The following is an 18,317-nucleotide window of genomic DNA, read 5'->3' as shown; positions in this document are numbered from 1 at the left end:
TTTTATGGGAAAACACTTTATAAATGCTAAAATATAATTTAAAGAGAAGGCATTATTATTGTTTACATAAATTATTCTGTTAACTATATTGATACAAAAAAAAGGCTTATCTTTGGGGTCTCTCTGCACAAGTAAGAAGATAAGCTACATTAATCAATTCGTGTTTATCCCAAGGAACAAATATAAACATGTAAAGTTTCAACAGAAGAAATCTGTGAGAATAATTTATAGATTACAAGGCTTTTAAAACTCAGATGTGTTATGCAGGAGCCAGTGGAGCTTGATGTGGAGAAAGGCATTGAGGGAAGGCCCAATTAAATTATTTTTCCAGAAATAATTCATATAAGTCAGTCTTGACCAGAGGCAGGAAAATAGCAATCCTAATATAATCCTAACTATTATTATTATTATATACCAATTAAATAATTTGGAAATTAGAGTCTAGTTGCTTTTGTTATCAAAACATTAACATTTATGTCATTAGAAACCAAGAATGAAAAGATTTCTCCTTTCATAATTAGGGCATGACTCATCTTCAGATGTTGCCATATACTTCCATGTATTCTCAGTAGGTACCCCTTGGAAAAGAAGTTATTTTAAATGGGTACCAAATGATAGGCCATTGATCAGAATCATAGGAATAGCTAAAATATTGTACTGCTTTATTATGGTAGTATACTTGCTGTCTTTTTTTTTTTTTTTTTTAATATTTCTGCATTTTAAATAAATTTATTTAAAACATCATTGGGAGCTACAGTTCAGGTGCTTCACTGGGAAGCTGTCTTGAAGACAAAGTTAATACCCAATTTCTTTCTTATTTTAGCTAGTTCCTCTCACTTGAAAAAAACAACTGTGTCCAAGTCATCGTCTTCCCCATCAACTTCTACCACCTCATCTCGTTCTAAAGCTTCTAAGGAGCCAGCTTCCAGCAAAACAGCCGCATCAGGGACTTCACGGGGCAAGAAAAAAACAGGCAAACAGTCAACCTCCCGCCCACCTCCAGAGAAAGCTGTTTCTAGCACATCCAATCTCAAGGCAGAACCTTCAGAAATCAGAGTAGAAAATCTGAAGACAGAGTCTCCTCCCATTTCAGAAGAGCAGAATACAGACCTACAGAATAAATCAGTAGTTCCTCCTCCACCTGTAGCACCACCTCCTCCTCCACCAGCCCCTTCTCTTCCTCTGGAAAATCAATGCATTAATGTGTCTGATGTTCCGGCTGTCATGGTTAGTAATGGGGCTAGCCTATCTGTCTCTGCCTCAGACTCGAGTCATCTTCAGACAGAAGAGTTGACAGATAGAACCACTCTTCCTTCAGATATCAGCTTGAGTGTTAACAGAGAAAACAAAAAATGGTAGGTTTGTTGCATGAACCCCAACATTTCTTTTTTTATAGTTCTGTGCAAAGAAACAGTAAACCAGTTCTGTTTGAATTGAATTGAATCCAAGAATTTAATCTAATTAATGTCAGGAATTTATGAGATATGAACACAAATGATGATAACATCAATTAAGGCTTAGAACAGAATGGCTGTAACAGGTTATAGTAGATAATATCATCATCATTATAATAGCTAATACTTATATAGTGCTTACTATTTATTCCATTATATACATATTTAATGAGGCATTATAATAGTTCTTATACAGGGTGTTCTAAAAGTCTTAGTGTAGTTTTAAGCTTAAAACTGCACTAAAATTTTTGGGATGCTTTGTATATATGTAAACACATAAAAATCTTAGGATTTTAGAGTTGGAAAGCACTTTAGAAATCAGCTGGCTTAAACATATCATCTTACAGATGAGGAAACTAAAAGCCAAACATAGGCCACTACTCACCAAAGCCCTGAACAAAGATAGTGCTTTATAATTATTAAGAACATTAAATGTTATTTTCTATATGAGCATGTTTTATCATACATATGGTAAGTAGTGTGAGGATTATGGACCTTATTCTACATATAATAAAACTAAGGTTTAGTGAATTTATGTCATGGGTTGTTGACATACTCATGTACTCCGATGCTGTGTTCTGAATTACTCCTTGCCCTGGGTATTTTTTAAACCATTTGGATGCTATCAATGGCTCAAAACTATACCTTTTAGATATCTCACATTTTAGAGGGTTTTTTCATGACTAGAATTATTCTTTGGGGATTGGCATTAAGATTGAGAGCACACACAATCTAGCCACAAATAGCTGGATACTCGACCCTATTATGTGACTCTTTAGTTCTTTCCCTCTTCATTCTCTAGGTGACAAACTCTGCAGGGATCATACTTGAAAACATCCAAAAATTGCTGACCCTAAAACATAATACATACTGACTTTCATTCTCTTAACTTCTATCTAAGCAAACTAATATCTGATAACTAATTCATACCACTAAGATTCCACCAAGTACAGCAATAATTCTCAATACAGAAAAATTCTTTCTCAAATTTCATTTTTAGCCCCTAGTCAGTGGCTAGTTTATTCAAAGTGTGCTGACTTAGGTTCTTTTATAGTCTTTTAGGGGGAGACAGTCACTACAGATAGCATCATGTTTTCTTTACATCAAACACATGATGTTTACCTCTTCAGGGCCAACTAGCTAAATAATCTATCTAAGGTCTAATCAGAACTATAAACTATGTCTTCTTATCCCAAATTCATAGTATTTCTTTTTGTTACCAAATTGATAGATCCTTGGTAGAAAAAAAGTTTATCATTTACTCTGGGTTTAAAATAATAATATAATTATGTAACAGTGGGATATACTGTTGGGATGAGAGAACTTTTTCAAAAACAGTTTCTCAATTGAAGAATAAATAATCATGGGATAATTAGAGAAATAAAGAAAATAATTGTTAAATTTCTAAAGGAATAAATTCATGTGTACATATAGGATTGGAGGGAATGGAACTCCTGTTATGGAAAAATATAGCAAAAAAACCCAATTTGGATGTCAGTGGTCCATTTGTTGAACATCAGTGAACTAAATATCTTTGTTGAAAAGCTAAGTGTGTGGTTAGACTGTGTAAACAAGATTTAAGTGAAATGTGGTGACAAAATAGTAACTTTTTAATGAGTTCTAAATAAAAAAGAGATAGATTTAATGCTTATACTAAAGGGGCCATAAGTAAATTTTATTTAAAGAAATCACTTTTCTTAAATTCATTTAATACTAGGAAAAACTTGACTATTTGAAAAAAAAAACTTGCTGAATGTTCTATGTGTAATAGTGGATGATATGGAAGTTGTTGAGATATATAATACATTTGCTCACATGGAACACAGTGTCTATTTCGGACCATAAGATGTCTGCAAATAAAAGATTAAAACTACAAAGTAGTGATCACTCAATGAACAATGATTTTTAAGACTTGCCTAAAATAAATGTACATATAAAATGTGTGGACAAAATAAATGCAAGAGAAATATATATATATATATATGGTGCTATAGGGCTTAGAGGAGAATCTAAGATTGGAAGTAGAAAGTGAACAATAAATAAGTAGATAAGGGGGGGGCAGAGTATTCTAGGTAACTGAAAAAGTCTGAGCAAAAATGAAGATGCTAGACTTGGGATTTATCAAGTTCTTCTGTCTACTTGATAATCAATTAGTCAACATGTCCTTAAGTACTTACTGTGTGAACTGTTTCTTAATAATTCTTCCAGGCCAGATGGATAGAGCACCATCCCTGAATTCAGGAGGACCTGAGTTCAAATCTGGCCTCAGAACCTAACACTTCCTAGCTGTGTGACCCTAAGCAAGTCACTTAACCTCAATTGTCTCAGCAAAAAACAAAAACAAAATAATAATAACAATAATAATTCCTCCAGACCTCACTTTGCTCATCCATTAGATGCTCTCATTTGGAGTTTTCTGGCAAAGATACTGGAGCATTTTATCTTGCCTTTTCCAGCTCATTTTACAGATGAGGAAACTGAGGCAAACAGTATTAAATTGATTTGTCTGGGACCATAGAGCTGGCAAGTGTCTGAGTTTAGATTGCAATTTAGGAAGATGAATTTTACTGACTCCAAATCCAGGACTCTGTACACTACACCAACTAGCTGCTTATAGAGAGGAGTACTTAGAGATAAAATGAGAAAAACAGGGCCAAACTGGGAGGGTCTAGGTTGAATGCCAAATTAAAGAGTACATTCTGTATCCTGTGTTTTTATGAGTGATTTACTAGAGGAAGCTAATTGAAACTTAATCTTGTTTCCCTGAATGGCAGGTGACTACAAAACATCTAGTATGGTACATTTATTTTTAGTGAACTTTGTATTATAACAAAACCATTTTCAGTCTTTAAAATCTTTTTGCTTCCCTAATTTTTTCTCCCTATCTGCTCATCTAAAAATTGATTTCACAGGGGAATGGGATTTCAAATTTGAATGGACCCAGCAGTGATCTAGTACAACCATACAAAACTGCAATGATTGAAATGCAGTGATTAGCCAAAAAACAAACAAACAAACAAAAAAAAAAAAACCATAGGAAGCAAACAACAGAGTTGTAATTTTAACTGAGATCATCAGTTAGTTGGTCCATAAACATTTATTAAGTATATGCTATGTGCAAGAAATCATGCTAAACTCTGATGATACTTAGAAAGGCTGAAAGATGGTCCCTCCCCTTAGGGAGTTTATAATCCACAGGGTAGACAATAGATAATAGATAGATTGAGAGAGAGAGAGAGAGAGAGAGAGAGAGAGAGAGAGAGAGAGAGAGGAGTTCTCTCTCTCTCTCTCCACCCCACCCCACAAACTATGTGTAATAGTGAGTGCTGTTGAAGCTATTTACAGGATAAATAGAAAATAATTAAGAAGAAAGGGCATTAGAATTAAGGAGGATTGGGAAAGGCCTTCTGTACAAGGTGAAATTTTAGTTGGAACTTGAAGGAATCTAGGGGAAGGTGGAGATGAGGAAGGAGAGCATTCCAGGCAAGAAATAACTGGAGAAAATACTCAGAGCCAAGGGATTCTCATTCATGAGGCAGCAAGGAGGCCAGCTAATGACATGGATCAAAGAGTACATATCAGAGAGTAAGGTATAAGAAGAAGGCAGTGAGATGGTGCTATAGTGCATAAACTGTGGGTCTGGAGTCAGAAAGACTCATCCTCCTGAGTTCAAATCTGGCCTCAGATACTTAGCTATGTGACCCTGGGAAAGTCACTTTACCCTGTTAACCTCAACTCTGTGACCCTAGACCTCCGTTTCTCATCTGAGAAGGACATGGCTACTTTTCTCTTTTAATTTTAGTCTTCCCTAGACCTCCGTTTCTCATCTGAGAAGGACATGGCTACTTTTCTCTTTTAATTTTAGTCTTTTGGGCACCATCATCAGAAGGTGAAAAAAAGAGGGACAGAAATAATGAACCACAATTTCATTGATACAGAGAAGCCTTGAGTAGGTAAATTACTTCGACCAATGTATGGTAGCATTTTCTCTATGATTGATAGTTTTAGAGAATTGCTTAGAATACAGAAAAGTGAAGGATTACTCAGCCAGTGTGAGTGTCAGAAGTGGAACTTGAACATGGTCTTCTTGGTTCTAAAATCAGTACTCTATCCATTTTACCATATTGGCTCCTTTCATTTTTTCATGCGTCATTTCTATTTGATCTATCTGACAAAACATTTGGAAAAATACATCAAAATTAAGAATCTGAATTCTTGTTTTTTACATATAAGGAATAGTAAAAATGTAAAAGCTTTTGTGATATCTATATGTTTCTTCCACCTCAGCTGGTCTCCTCCTCCTTTAGTAATGGTTATGGGATTTTATTGTCATTTCCAACTTCATGACCCCACTAAAGCAAAGATGTCAGAGTGGTTTGCCATTTATTTCTCCAGTTCATTTTACAGGTGAGAAAACTGAGGCAAAAGTGATTTGTCCAGGGTCATAAAGCTAAAATCTAAGGTCAGATTTGAACTATTAAATCTTTCTGATTCCAGGGTCTGCTCCCTAACCACTGAGCCACCTAGCTTTAGAAAACTACTTCAAAATTAAGAACTTGAGTCTTATTTTTACTTATAAGGAAAACTGAAAATATGAATGAATTTATAATATATATGGGTTTCTTTTATATTTGCTCCTTTTTTCCTCCATTAGTATTGATTATGGAATTAAATTTCACCAAAGTATATACTTTGATAATACTGAGTATAGTAGGATTAAGAAAGGAAACATGATATAGCCTAAACATAGAAACTTTAAATAATTAAGAATATTTGAAGTTTGAGAAATTAGAGTATATACCTCTTCCTTAAACATTCTTAAAGATAGCAAACTTGACCGAATTAACACATTGTCTGAAATATGTAAGCATCTAATTTTCTCTGTGGAGTTCCTAGCATAATAGATTTACAGCTCTCCTCCACTTTGGGAGAATCTGTCTCAGATTCTGAATTCTTTGATTCTAAGCATGTTAGTATTTTGTGAATTTCAAAGATTTTGTGGATTTCAAAGACTATGCACAAAGGCAATTTATATTCCTAGGTAGTGTTTAAGAAAGATGCACTACTAGGGGAGCAGAAGGCAAAAGGGATGACAACACTATTCTTCAGCTAAAATACTTGAAGGATTATTTCTCAAAAGATGGTGGCCATCTGTTCTGTATCACCACTGAGGATGCAATCAAAATAGAGCTTAGCTATGATAGTGGATATGTAGCCTTATAGTTACAAAGTATTTCATGAATGTGAAGGTTACTATAATAGAGTGCTTGATTTTTCAAAATAAAATTACCATGCTGAAGCTTCATTTCAAAGATTTGGTTTAGATTTAGTTATTGCAAAATGAATGGAAAAGCAGTTCAAAGTAAATATTACTATCAGATTTTGTAACTGTGGAGTTGATCAGTTCCAAGATCCCAGTATAATGGTCCAGACATAGATTTAGGCTCCTTCTCAGCAAAATTTCATGTCATGCAACCTCTTTCTGGGACTAGGGACTATCTGCCTCTTTTTATATCTTCACTTCTCAGCATAGTGCCTTGCACATAGTAGGTTGTTGCTATTACTGTGGTTGAGTTCTTCTAGTCATGTTCAACTCTTCATGACTCCATTTTGGGATTTTCTTGGCAAAGATATTCGGGTATTTTGCCATTTCCTTCTCCAGCTCATTTTACAAATTAAGGCCAACATACTTAAGTGACTTGCCCAGGATCACACAGCTAATAAGAATCTAAGCCAGATCATGAAGATGAGTATTTCTGACTGTAAGTCCAATGCTCTATCCACTGTACCATCTAGCTGCCTGGCACATAGCAAGTGCCCAATAAATGTTTATTGATTGATTAATTATATTAAATGGGTCTTCAATTGGAATAATAATGTCAGCAGGTTTGACAATTATAATGCAACTGTCAGTGATATTTATTAGTTATGGGTCTTTAAAAGATCAAGTCATTTAACTTCTCTGACATTGTTTTCTTCGTTTATAAAATAAGAAAGTTGGATTAGAAAATACTTAAGATTTCTTACACCTCTAATATGGTATTCAGAGTTTGAGAGGTTAGTAGGTACAATCCTATAAATCCAGGCCTTAACTGTCCTGCAAAATCTATTTGTCCTTTTCTGCTGGCAAACTATTTATTGTCTGGCTCTTGGAGCCTCTTTAATTCTAAGGGGATAATATTCAGGAATAGTAGATGTATTCCATAAATATCTTAAAACATTGAATATTTTATGTGTCACTTGTAATTGTAAATTAAAACCAATTTGTCCTCTTTAAAGTTTAAAAGCTTTAAAGCTTGCTGATATTTTAGTTCCTATTAGAAGCCTACATGATGGTTTATAAGGCACTGACTCACAAGACTTTGAGTTTATGGACCATAAGTGAAGTTGTGATAGCTATTAAACATCCTGTGGACTAATAGAAAAGCCAGGGAGAGTTAAGAAACTTTTCCAGTTCTGTCAGTTTGCCTTAGACAAATCATTTAATTTGTTCGGAACTTACTGTTATCATCAATAAAAAGGAAATAATAACGCCTGCCTACTTACCTTATAGAATTGGGCTTTATGGGAAAGAATGTACTTCAGAGTGCTTTGAAAACCTAAAAGAATCAGATAAATTCTAAAAAGTTTTTTATTATAATTATTATCGTTCAGGTTATGAATGATGAGAAAAAAATGATCTCTTTCATAGAAAAAAGAGGAGTGTGCTGAAGCAATGTGTTTTATAAAGGAAGGAGTACAGACTTAGGGCTCAAAGGACTTGACTTTACTACTAACACTGATGTGATATAAGATCGAGTCCATTTCCATTTTCTTCTTTTATATAAAGAGATGAGTGGTCCAGATAATTACTAAGATCTTTCAAGCTTTTATAGTATTTTCTTGTGAAATACTAAAATATAAAATTTTCTTTACCTGGCATTCTATTAGTCAGTACTTCTTTTACTTTCTTTGTGACTTCAACTCTAAGCAACGTTAATATATCCACAAATGTCTACAGGGGCATGGTGAATATGGTGGGGGACTCTGAATTAGGAACATTGAGGTTCAAATACTGATTCGGCTTCCTTGCTGGATGACCCTGGATCATCTCCAAATCTTAGTTTCCACAACTGTAAAATCCACAACTTTGGATCAATTTAGCATCTTGCCTTCAAAGAGCTCATTGTCATAACAATCTCATTTCCCATCGCTGGATTTTAGTGATAGGCAGTGACTTTTTATGAATGAAGAATGTGATCCTGGAAAGACACAGGGTTGATGAAAAAGGTCAGAATTCTGCTATTTAGTGAATTCACTTATATTTGGTTTTCTTAATTATAAAATAGAAATAATATTTGCATTATCTACTTCAAAACACATTATTTAAATGAGAGTTTCCTCTGGGGGAACTGATGCAACTGGGTGACCATCACTTTCCTCGTCTTTAAAATAAAGAGGTTCTGTTAGGTGATGTCCAAAGATCTCTTTTTCTTTAACGTTCTGTGGATTCTGTGGAAGCTGAGGCACGGAGGGACTAAAAAATTAGTCCACAGTCACACTGGCCTTAGTAGAAAATAGATTTAGGAACCAAGATGGAATAAATCCCCGTCAGTTAGTTTTTCTCTAGAATCACACTGATATAGATGTTGATTTTACAAAAGTTAATTTTACTGCTTTTATTTAATTTATATATTCTGCATTTATATGGTCACAAAATACTAGAGCTAGCAGGGATCTTAGAGATCATCAGATTTAGCTAATTATTCTCCTTTAGAAATAAAGATTCCCAAGAAGTGGGTTTTTCCCCCCAATAATATGATACAGTATAATGTAATATAAATTTTTTTTCTCTTCTACAGTGATTGCTTGCATTAACCTGTAGAGGCCTTCTGATATGACTCAAATTCCAATGGTGTTCATATGGACATATTCTCATTGCCATGAGTCTCTTAAGATTTGTGGAGGGAAGGAAACATATATCTCATGAACTGGGGTGTTGTGGTATTATTCCTGCTATTTTAGAGTTTTTGTGTTTCCCAAACAGTTTGACAGCCAAAGAAGAGCTGATGAAGGATGCACCACGGCTAATGATTCCTGATTTGATGGGAGAGTCTTCTGAATCTCTCAGCAGCACAGAGGTTGAAGTTCGAAGAGAGAACCAAGCTAATGATTCTGATTCAGATGGGCCTATTTTATATACTGACGATGATGATGATGACGACGATGATGATGATAGTAGTGAAAGTAAGAATTTTATTTTTAAAAACAGATTTCTACTGATATTTCTTTTAAAATCACATAACTGGGGCAGCTAGGTGGCACAGTGGATAGAGCACCAGCCCTGAAGTCAGGAGGACCTGAGTTCAAATCTGGTCTCAGACACTTAACACTTCCTAGCTGTGTGACCCTGGGCAAGTCACTTAACCTTCCCTAATTACCTTAGCCAAACAAAAAAAACAAAAAACAAAACAAAAAAAAAGAGTAAAATCACATAATATTGCTTCTACATTCTTTCCCTTTTGCTCCTCACAGAAAAGGAGAAAAAAGGGGAAATAAATATATATATATATATATATATATATATATATATATATATAGTTAAATTGAGCAATATGTTGGAAAAAAACTAATTGTATATGTAATATTCCATACATGTTGACCCACCTCCACCTCTTCAAAGTAGTAGGTGTCTTTTACTAGCTTTTGAAAATAAGTCTCTTATACTGTGTTATGAAAATGCTTTTTTTTTTTTTTTGTTCCATAAATTTAAAATAATTTGATTTTTTTTTTTTAAAAGAAAATTTCTTATGAGGTAGAAGGGTTATCAAAAAATAAGGCAACTCATTAGGGAATATATAATTTGATATATTTTCCTTTTCCCCTTCTCAAATGAAAGACATTTATTTTGGGTGATTTCATTTTTGCTTTCAGACTTTCACAGAGGATGTTCCCTCAGAGAAGAAAGATTAGTTTACCTTTTAGTCATATAAGTCTTTTTGTAACAGAGAATATGTTTCCTATCTGGGACCCTTTTTAAAAGTTTGTTTTGTTTGTTTTGTTTTTGAGAGGCAGTTGGGATCGAGTGACTTGCCCAGGGTCACATAGGTAGTAAGTGTTAAGTGTCTGAGGCTGGATTTGTACTCAGATCCTCCTGACTCCAAGGTCAGTGTTCTATACATTGTGCCATCTAGTTGTCCCTGGAGCCCATTTCATTGTGATCCAAGATCACTATCATGTTAGTCTTCCCTGAATGGAGGGCTTCCAAGAGGAAACATTTTGTATTGAATGGATACTGGAGATTATAGAAAAGTATGAATTAAGAGTTAAAAATTCCTACAGAATTAGAGAATCACAAATGGCACTTGTGCAAAGCAGGTAACTGTGGCAAACGCGATAGGATCCTGGCTACTTTAGAATCAGCAGGAGTCAGGATAAGCAAAAGTCTTTATTCTAGGTCTTTAGCAGTAGAAGTGAAGAGAGTAGACGTATAGGATCTTTGCGACCTCATCCCCTGGTCTCTCTCCCAGAAGTGACCCTGGCTAGTCTCCCTGCACCTCCTAGTCCCTCCCACAATTCTCTGTGTACACCAAACGATTGGGCCAGCACAGGATAGTGAGAAGGTCCATTTTCCAAGCATATTCTTATAGAGATTTGTCCAATCAGTAATTAGCCTCAAGTGCTCAATTGTCCTACCTCAGTGCATTGACTCAAGAGTTTCAGCCCCTTACAGGTAACCATTTGTGCTCCAAAAGGACTCATGTTGGCTGATTTGCTTTGTTTTGCTAACTCTGTATCTCATAGAGGAAAAGATCAAACATCTGAGAGAATTGTATTGTTCTAAATTATGGAGTCATTCAGTCTTTTTATGGAACTACATTCATATCTAGCTTTAAAGTTTATAAAAATAAATCATTCCAAAACTAAACATTAAATAGCTGTTTAGTGGATTCATCTGGTTTGTAGTAGGAAAAATCCAGCACTATTATCTTCCCAAATAAAATTAATTGTCATCTTTTGAGGTGATGCTTTTTAAAGAGTAAGAGCTGCTGGAATCATTCAGGATTTATGGTAATGTGGAGCAGGGTACTTTTAGGTTTAGTAACTTTATAGGCATTTTTTCTAAAAGAAGAGGAGAATGAGCTGTTAAAGTATATATGTGAATGCATTTAATCCTTCAGATTTGAAAAGAAAAGATAGACAAATGTTTTAAGACTTCCAAGGAACTAAAACAACAAAATAAACTTTGAAACATTTTTTATAATAATGAGATCATTCTTGACATTTTTAGACCCTAAAGTATCCTAATATATTTTGGAACATTCTTTTATTATGTTCCCCAGCCTTATTCAAGACAAACTAAGTTATGCTTACAATGCTGAGATTAATGAAAATTTATGTTAGGAAGATTTCTGATCTTTGAGTATGTTAAAAGCCCTTGTTGAGCATTTGTCACTTGAATACAGATGGTTAAAAGTCTATTTTTCTTTATTTAACTTTTTCCCAATTCTTAGGTGCTTTGGCAAGTAAAATACGTCGCAGGGATACTCTTGCCATCAAACTTGGCAACAGACCATCTAAGAAAGAATTGGAAGACAAGAATATCTTACAGAGAACCTCTGAAGAGGAGAGGCAGGAAATTCGACAACAGATTGGAACAAAGCTTGTCAGGTAATTTTTGAAGTCTGAATGGAATGCTGATTGCTTCACACAGTTAAAGCACTTTCATCTCACTGAAGCTTATCTCAAATAATCAAAGACCTACTTAATTCCCTTTACTGAAGAAATGAGGCATCTGGATTGTAAAGTTGATAGAGCACTAGACCTAGAATTGGAAAGATTCATCTTTTTGAGTTCAAATATGGCTCTTATTGTGTGATCCTGGACAAATCACTTAACCCTATCTGACTCAGTTGCCTCATCTATAAAATGAGGAGAAGGAAATGGCAAACCACTCTAGTATCTTTACCAAGAAAATCCCAAAACTGGATCATGGAGAGTGGGATCTGACTGAACTGACTGAATAAGAGAAATTGAAGAATTGTTGAATTCCAAAAGTATTGAAGCCCTTTAGATACTATTCTGGGTTGTGAAGTTAGTTATTTTTGGGGAAAGGCTATTTAAAGAATATAAAAACCCAAAGATATGAGCCACTCAGTTATTAAAGTCTTAAAAAGTCATTAAATTATAGTGACATCTGTAAAGTCTAGTGCTGTGTTGTGATGTTGGCTCTAGTGTCCTGGCTCCAATCCAAGTCCAATCACCATATGCTGCTTATCTAAATCCCCTCAATGTAATTACCTTTGCAATCCCAAAGCATATTGTGTCACATTACTACCATTTGTACTGAATGAGTTTCTGAGTTCCTATGGAATGAAACACAAGCTATAACTCAGAGATGATGATGTCATTAATCCTATAATTCTTATTTCCTAACATCATCATAATCCCTGAAAATCCTATATTCCCTGTCCTTTATCAATAGACACATATTATAAATAGATGAAAGTTAACCTTCTGGAATTTGTGTGAGGAAGGTTGGGAGGTTGAGAGGAATTCATTTCCTTGCACAGAACTCAAATAATTCTCTTTATGACTGTTGAATAACTCCAGGGTTGCATATCTAAAGCCAGATGATTTTGTAGGCATCCTCATAGAGGAAATAGACGTCAGAGAGAAAAATATTAGGATCTGTTGGTTTTTATAGGCTGCACACTCAGCAAGAAGAATTTCTTCTTTGTACCCAGAATAAGTTTCTAAAAGAAAATCTTAAAAGAGAGAGGAAGATCTTTTTCTTCAAATTTTGGAATAGCATATTGGGGTGTGTATGGGTATGTGTGTATTTTAAATGCACAATGGCAGCTTTTGTTGATTATCTACTTCATACATTTTCCATGTCCTTGCCTTTCCTTTTCTGTCTCCTATTTTTGGTTCCCTGTAGATTGGTTATTCATTAATACCTTCTCCCTGAAAGGATGGCCAGGAACAGAATACAAGGGGATAAGAATAATTAAATTCTGTAGCTTAGAAAATGCTTTGTGTAATCCTTTGATTTTTTACAGATGAGAAAAATAATGCCAGTGATCACCCAGAAAGTAGCAGCCAAGGTCAGATTATAGAACTGGATGTATAAGGTGTCTGTTGATCCCAGGTTAAGAATCCTTCATTGAAGTCATGAAAGAAGGATCTTGGAAAGATTCTCTAAGTGAACTAATTAACTAGCCCCTTTTCTGATTTAAGAAAGTTTTGCTGTGCTTTTTCACTTTACTCCTGGAGTAACTGAAATGACACAAATATGGGTATGAGAAAATGATTTCTAGTTTTTTATCCTATTTAGCAATCAGTAAATATTTATTTATTAACTATCTACAATATGCCCAGCACTGTGCCAAGTGGTGAAGATTTAAAAAAAAAAAAAAAAAGACAATTTCTGATCTCAAGGAACTTACAATCTAATAGAGGAGACAATATATCACAAATCTATACAAAGCAATTTATGTAGAGGATAAATTGGAAATAATTTAAAAAGAGGGATGTTATTGAAATTAAGAAGGAAGGAGAAAGACTTCCTGTAGAAGATCAGATATTAGTGGAGACTTGAAGAAGGCCAGGGAAATCCTTAGGTGAGTTTAAGAAGGGAGAATATTCCAGGTATGAAGGATACCCAGAGAAAATCCTCAAAGCAACTACTACTCTTTTATATATGTGTTTGTTTGTAATACGTATTCTTCATATTCTTGTTACTATTTCATTAGAACAAAAATTATTCCTTGAGAATATGTATATTCATTATATTTGTGCATAGTATAATACTTAGAACATAAACACTTAATAAATACTTAATAAATAATAAATACTATCAGTATTTATGAGTCTTCTAGTGTAGATAAATTTTCTAATGGATTTTAACATCTTTATTAAAATATTTAAATAACTTATTTTTTTCATTTCTGCAAATGAGGTGTACATATTTATAAATTCTAGCATATTCAATTTTATAGGCGATTAAGCCAGAGGCCAACAAGTGAAGAACTAGAGCAAAGAAATATCCTAAAACGTAAGTATTCCTTATTCTTAAAATTTTTTCCATAATCTCCAAAGGTACCAGATTCCACTTATCAGTGAGAAATCTTAATTATTAATCACTGATTAATATTGAAATGCCTTATTTGAATCATTAATATTCAATTCCTTTTATACACAAATAAAGAAGGATATGTAATTTAATTCACATATAGAGAACTCCTAGCATGGGAACTCCCTTCATCAACATAGATCACAGCACATTTGTTGTAAATAAGTAGGTAAGTTATAAATCATAGGAAAATAAATGTTAAAACTAGAAGAGATTTTAGAAATCATTAAAGTCTAATCCCCTTCTTATTTAGAGTTGAAAAACCAAGGGTGGAGAAGGGAAATAAATTGCCCATTATAAAAGTCCTAAGTATAGAAATTGGGATTCAAACCCAGATTCTCTGATTGTAAATTCAGCACTCTTGAAATTGTGCTATGGTGCCTCTCATAGAGGTTAACTCACTTGTCAAGGGACACAAAGTTAGAAAGCATCACAAGCAGAATTTGAGCCCAACTCTTCTTGAGTTTAAGTCCAGTATCTATTCTCTAAATTATATTGCCTTTCCTTTCTTAAGTAACCTAATTTATATTTCTTGTTATTTGTATTGCACATTATAAAAATAAGGCCTTCTGTGCTACAGAGGAAATTTCAAGCTTTTACCATAATCTATCATTTATCTGAAAATGATGAAATATGTGACTATGATCACCCAGAAAGTAGCAGCCAAGGTCAGATTATAGAACTGGATGTATAAGGTGTCTGTTGATCCCACGTTAAGAATCCTTCATTTAGATCATGAAGGAGGATCTTGGAAAGATTCTTTAAGTGAACTAATTAACTAGTCCCTTTTCTGATTTTCTGAACCTCCTCATAAGTCAAAATTGACCTCTCCAAAAAATAAAAGTAGAGAGATATAGTTTGCTTTTTCATATCTTAAAAAAGCCAATGGAACAAATTAAATCTTTCTTTATTATAGCTAATTGTATAATTTGTGACACTCAAAGAAATTTGTCAAATGATTAATTTCATTTGAATAATGAGGAAAGCATTACTTTCTTGCCCTTTGTTATGATTCTTTGTTCTCCTGGAGGAGTGTTCTTGACTTCTCAGAACTTAGACATTTGCTGAAATTCTTCTTATGTACTTTACCTTTATTTGATGGGCCATTTTTCTCCACACTGGAGTAATGTGTTGATATTAGTGTTTAATTTTTTTAATTGATATGAAAATAGTCAAGAAGCACTTTTCATTTTGCCATGTTATATTAGCAGAGCCATTAATAGTAGTGAGCTCTACGATGGAAATTTTTTTAATGGATTATCTCCATTCTAGTTACATTTTCAATTTTAATAATTGAGTTTTCTAAGGGTTTTGTAGCATATGAAATTTCAAAGAGCTGAGGTAGGAAAACTGCCTGATTAGAACTTTAGGATAATGAATCATTGTCATTGTGGAGAAATCCTTTCAGATATGGGTTTTAATGTTAACTAAACTGTTCTTCCATATGATATGTCTTCTTTCCAGTGCCATTTCCCAGTATATTTACCCAGGAGCTAAGATTACTCTGATTACCCAACAAACACACATAAATCTTGAGAATGATTGCCCTCTATTCATTCTCTTATTGTTTTCTTTTGTTGTTTTTTTGTTTGTTTTTTGGCACATTATTCCTTATTTTTTAAGGTGGAGGGAGGGCAGAGAAGAACCCTTTTCCATCCCCACAATTACTTATTTATTTGGCATAAAAAGAATACAATGTCTTTCATAAAAATTAAAGAACTTCAGATAAATCTCCATCACAGTGTATAAGAGCCAGTTTCAGAAAGGGGATTGTGGGAGATAATTTCTGACTGAGAAAAGAAAATTTTTTTCCTAAAGGATTTCAGTTCAGTTTTTTCCCCCAAGGAGTAAATGAGACTAACATTTAAATAAGCTCGAAGATTGGATGTTCATATAGGAAGTTTATTTAGTTCAGGGCTTCTTAAAACTTTTTCCACTTGCAACTCCTTTTCATCCAAGAAATATTTATGTAATCCCAGGTATTTACGTAAAATATGTATGCGAATCAAACATTTACTGATAATAAATCATAATTTTGCAACCCCTCACATTCAGTGATGAGATCCCATATGGGGTCATATGCCAAAGAAATTTTAAAAAATATATGGTTTTGATACAATGGCAGATAATCCTAATTCTCTCTATCATTACTTTCATTATTTGTGAATATTCATGATGTTCTATTGCATATTCTTATGCAATAGCAGCTTCCTCAACTGTAACTTACTATATAGCTGAGATGCTATAATTTCCTGGATGTCAGAGGAAGGGTGTAACATCCTAATGAGAGTTTGAGTCTGATACCAACCTTCTCCTGTTTCCTTAAGATCATCTAATTCTGTTGTTTATTCTGGATCCAAAGAATTGTCTTTAAGCCTGCCAAGAAAGACAATAAGCTATATAGTTTCTAGAAATAATACTATAGAAAAAATGAAAAGAGAGTTGAGAGGATCATTTCTGACAATTATTATTTTGATTGGTCAACAAGAGAATTTGCTAAAGGCCTTATTGTAGTTCTATGATTTGCGAACCTATTTATTTTGTCTAGGTTCCCTGGCCTTGCCCTGGCACAAAATGGCAGCCTGGAAAGCCCTACTTAGCCTAATAACCATGTACAACAATAAATTGTAAATTGTCTCTCAAAGAAAGACTATTCAAACTGAGTCACCTATACTTGGCACCTTGGGAAATAGATTTCATCAGTGATCATAACCTGTCAGTGCCACAGTAAAGTAATTTCTAACAGATTTCACGTAAAGCATTCAACTCCAGACAATAGGATTTTAAAATTTCATGATCAGATTTCTAAAATTATATACTATTTGACATTTTACTTAATTTCTGTCAGTTACTGTAGGTGTTTATCTAGGTTTTGTCCAAGATCATACAACCTTTTATTCAATGTCTTTAGAGAATAAGATATTTCCAAATAACTTAAAGTGAAGAAACTTGCTTTTTAAATTAAAATTATGTTAAGGAAATTGAAGAAGTATTTATATGTTCCCCACCTTCTGAGAGAGTGTTTAAATTTAAAACATAATTTTTCTTTTTCTTGATGATTAACTTAATGAACATTAGTTATTATGGCATAGCAATGTCCTTGAAAACTATGTTGGTCCCAAATTACTCAACTAACATCCATGTGGCTTTTTTTTTTTTTTTTTTTTTTTTTGCTGGGGCAATTGGAGTTAAGTGACTTGTCCAGGGTTACACAGCTAGGATGTGTTAAATGTCTGAGATCAGATTTGAACTCAGGCCCTTCTCATTTAGGGCTGGTGCTCTATCCACTGTACCACCTAGCTGCCCCACATCTGGCTATTTTTTTATATCTTTTCTAAGACTTTTGTAATGCATCCAGTAATCATTTTTGATGCTCAGTGTTCTCTGATTTAGGACCTTTTCCCCAGATTTTTCACTTCTAATTTGCTTCTCCTATTCTATTATAAAGTAAGAAAGATAATGAGACCTGTTAGCTTACAAGGAGAATTAAGTAGTTTAGTGGATTGAGTGCCAGGCCTGTCATCAGAAAGATTCATCTTCAGAAGTTCAAACATGACCTCAGACAATTACTAGCAGTGTGATTCTTGGCTTGTCACAATTCTGTTTGCCTCAGTTTCTTTATCTATAAAATTAACTGGAGAAGAAAGTAGTAAACTGTTCTAATATCTTTGCCAAGAAAACCCCAAATGTTAGGCATGTAAATAATAACAACAATAAAATCCCATAATCAATACAAATGGAAGGGGGAA

The 18,317-nt window shown here is 33.9% G+C and overlaps 1 protein-coding gene across 7 annotated transcripts in view; it reads left to right on the top strand.

Annotated features, from left to right (window-relative positions):
• The window catches only part of PHACTR2 (phosphatase and actin regulator 2), a 326,455-nt gene that overhangs the window by 272,996 nt on the left and 35,142 nt on the right, over nt 1-18,317 (top strand). For all 7 annotated transcript variants that reach the window (XM_074309635.1, XM_074309630.1, XM_074309631.1 and 4 more), the window contains 4 exons: nt 824-1,355; nt 9,481-9,680; nt 11,948-12,104; nt 14,435-14,490. In XM_074309635.1, coding sequence (XP_074165736.1) covers nt 824-1,355; nt 9,481-9,680; nt 11,948-12,104; nt 14,435-14,490 — 945 coding nt within the window. The remainder of the gene's footprint in view (nt 1-823; nt 1,356-9,480; nt 9,681-11,947; nt 12,105-14,434; nt 14,491-18,317) is intronic.

Source organism: Sminthopsis crassicaudata, chromosome 4, assembly GCF_048593235.1.
Source record: "Sminthopsis crassicaudata isolate SCR6 chromosome 4, ASM4859323v1, whole genome shotgun sequence".
Lineage (NCBI taxonomy): Eukaryota > Metazoa > Chordata > Mammalia > Dasyuromorphia > Dasyuridae > Sminthopsis > Sminthopsis crassicaudata.
The sequence above is the reverse complement of the archived record's forward strand: the minus strand, read 5'-3'. Positions and strand labels throughout refer to the sequence as shown.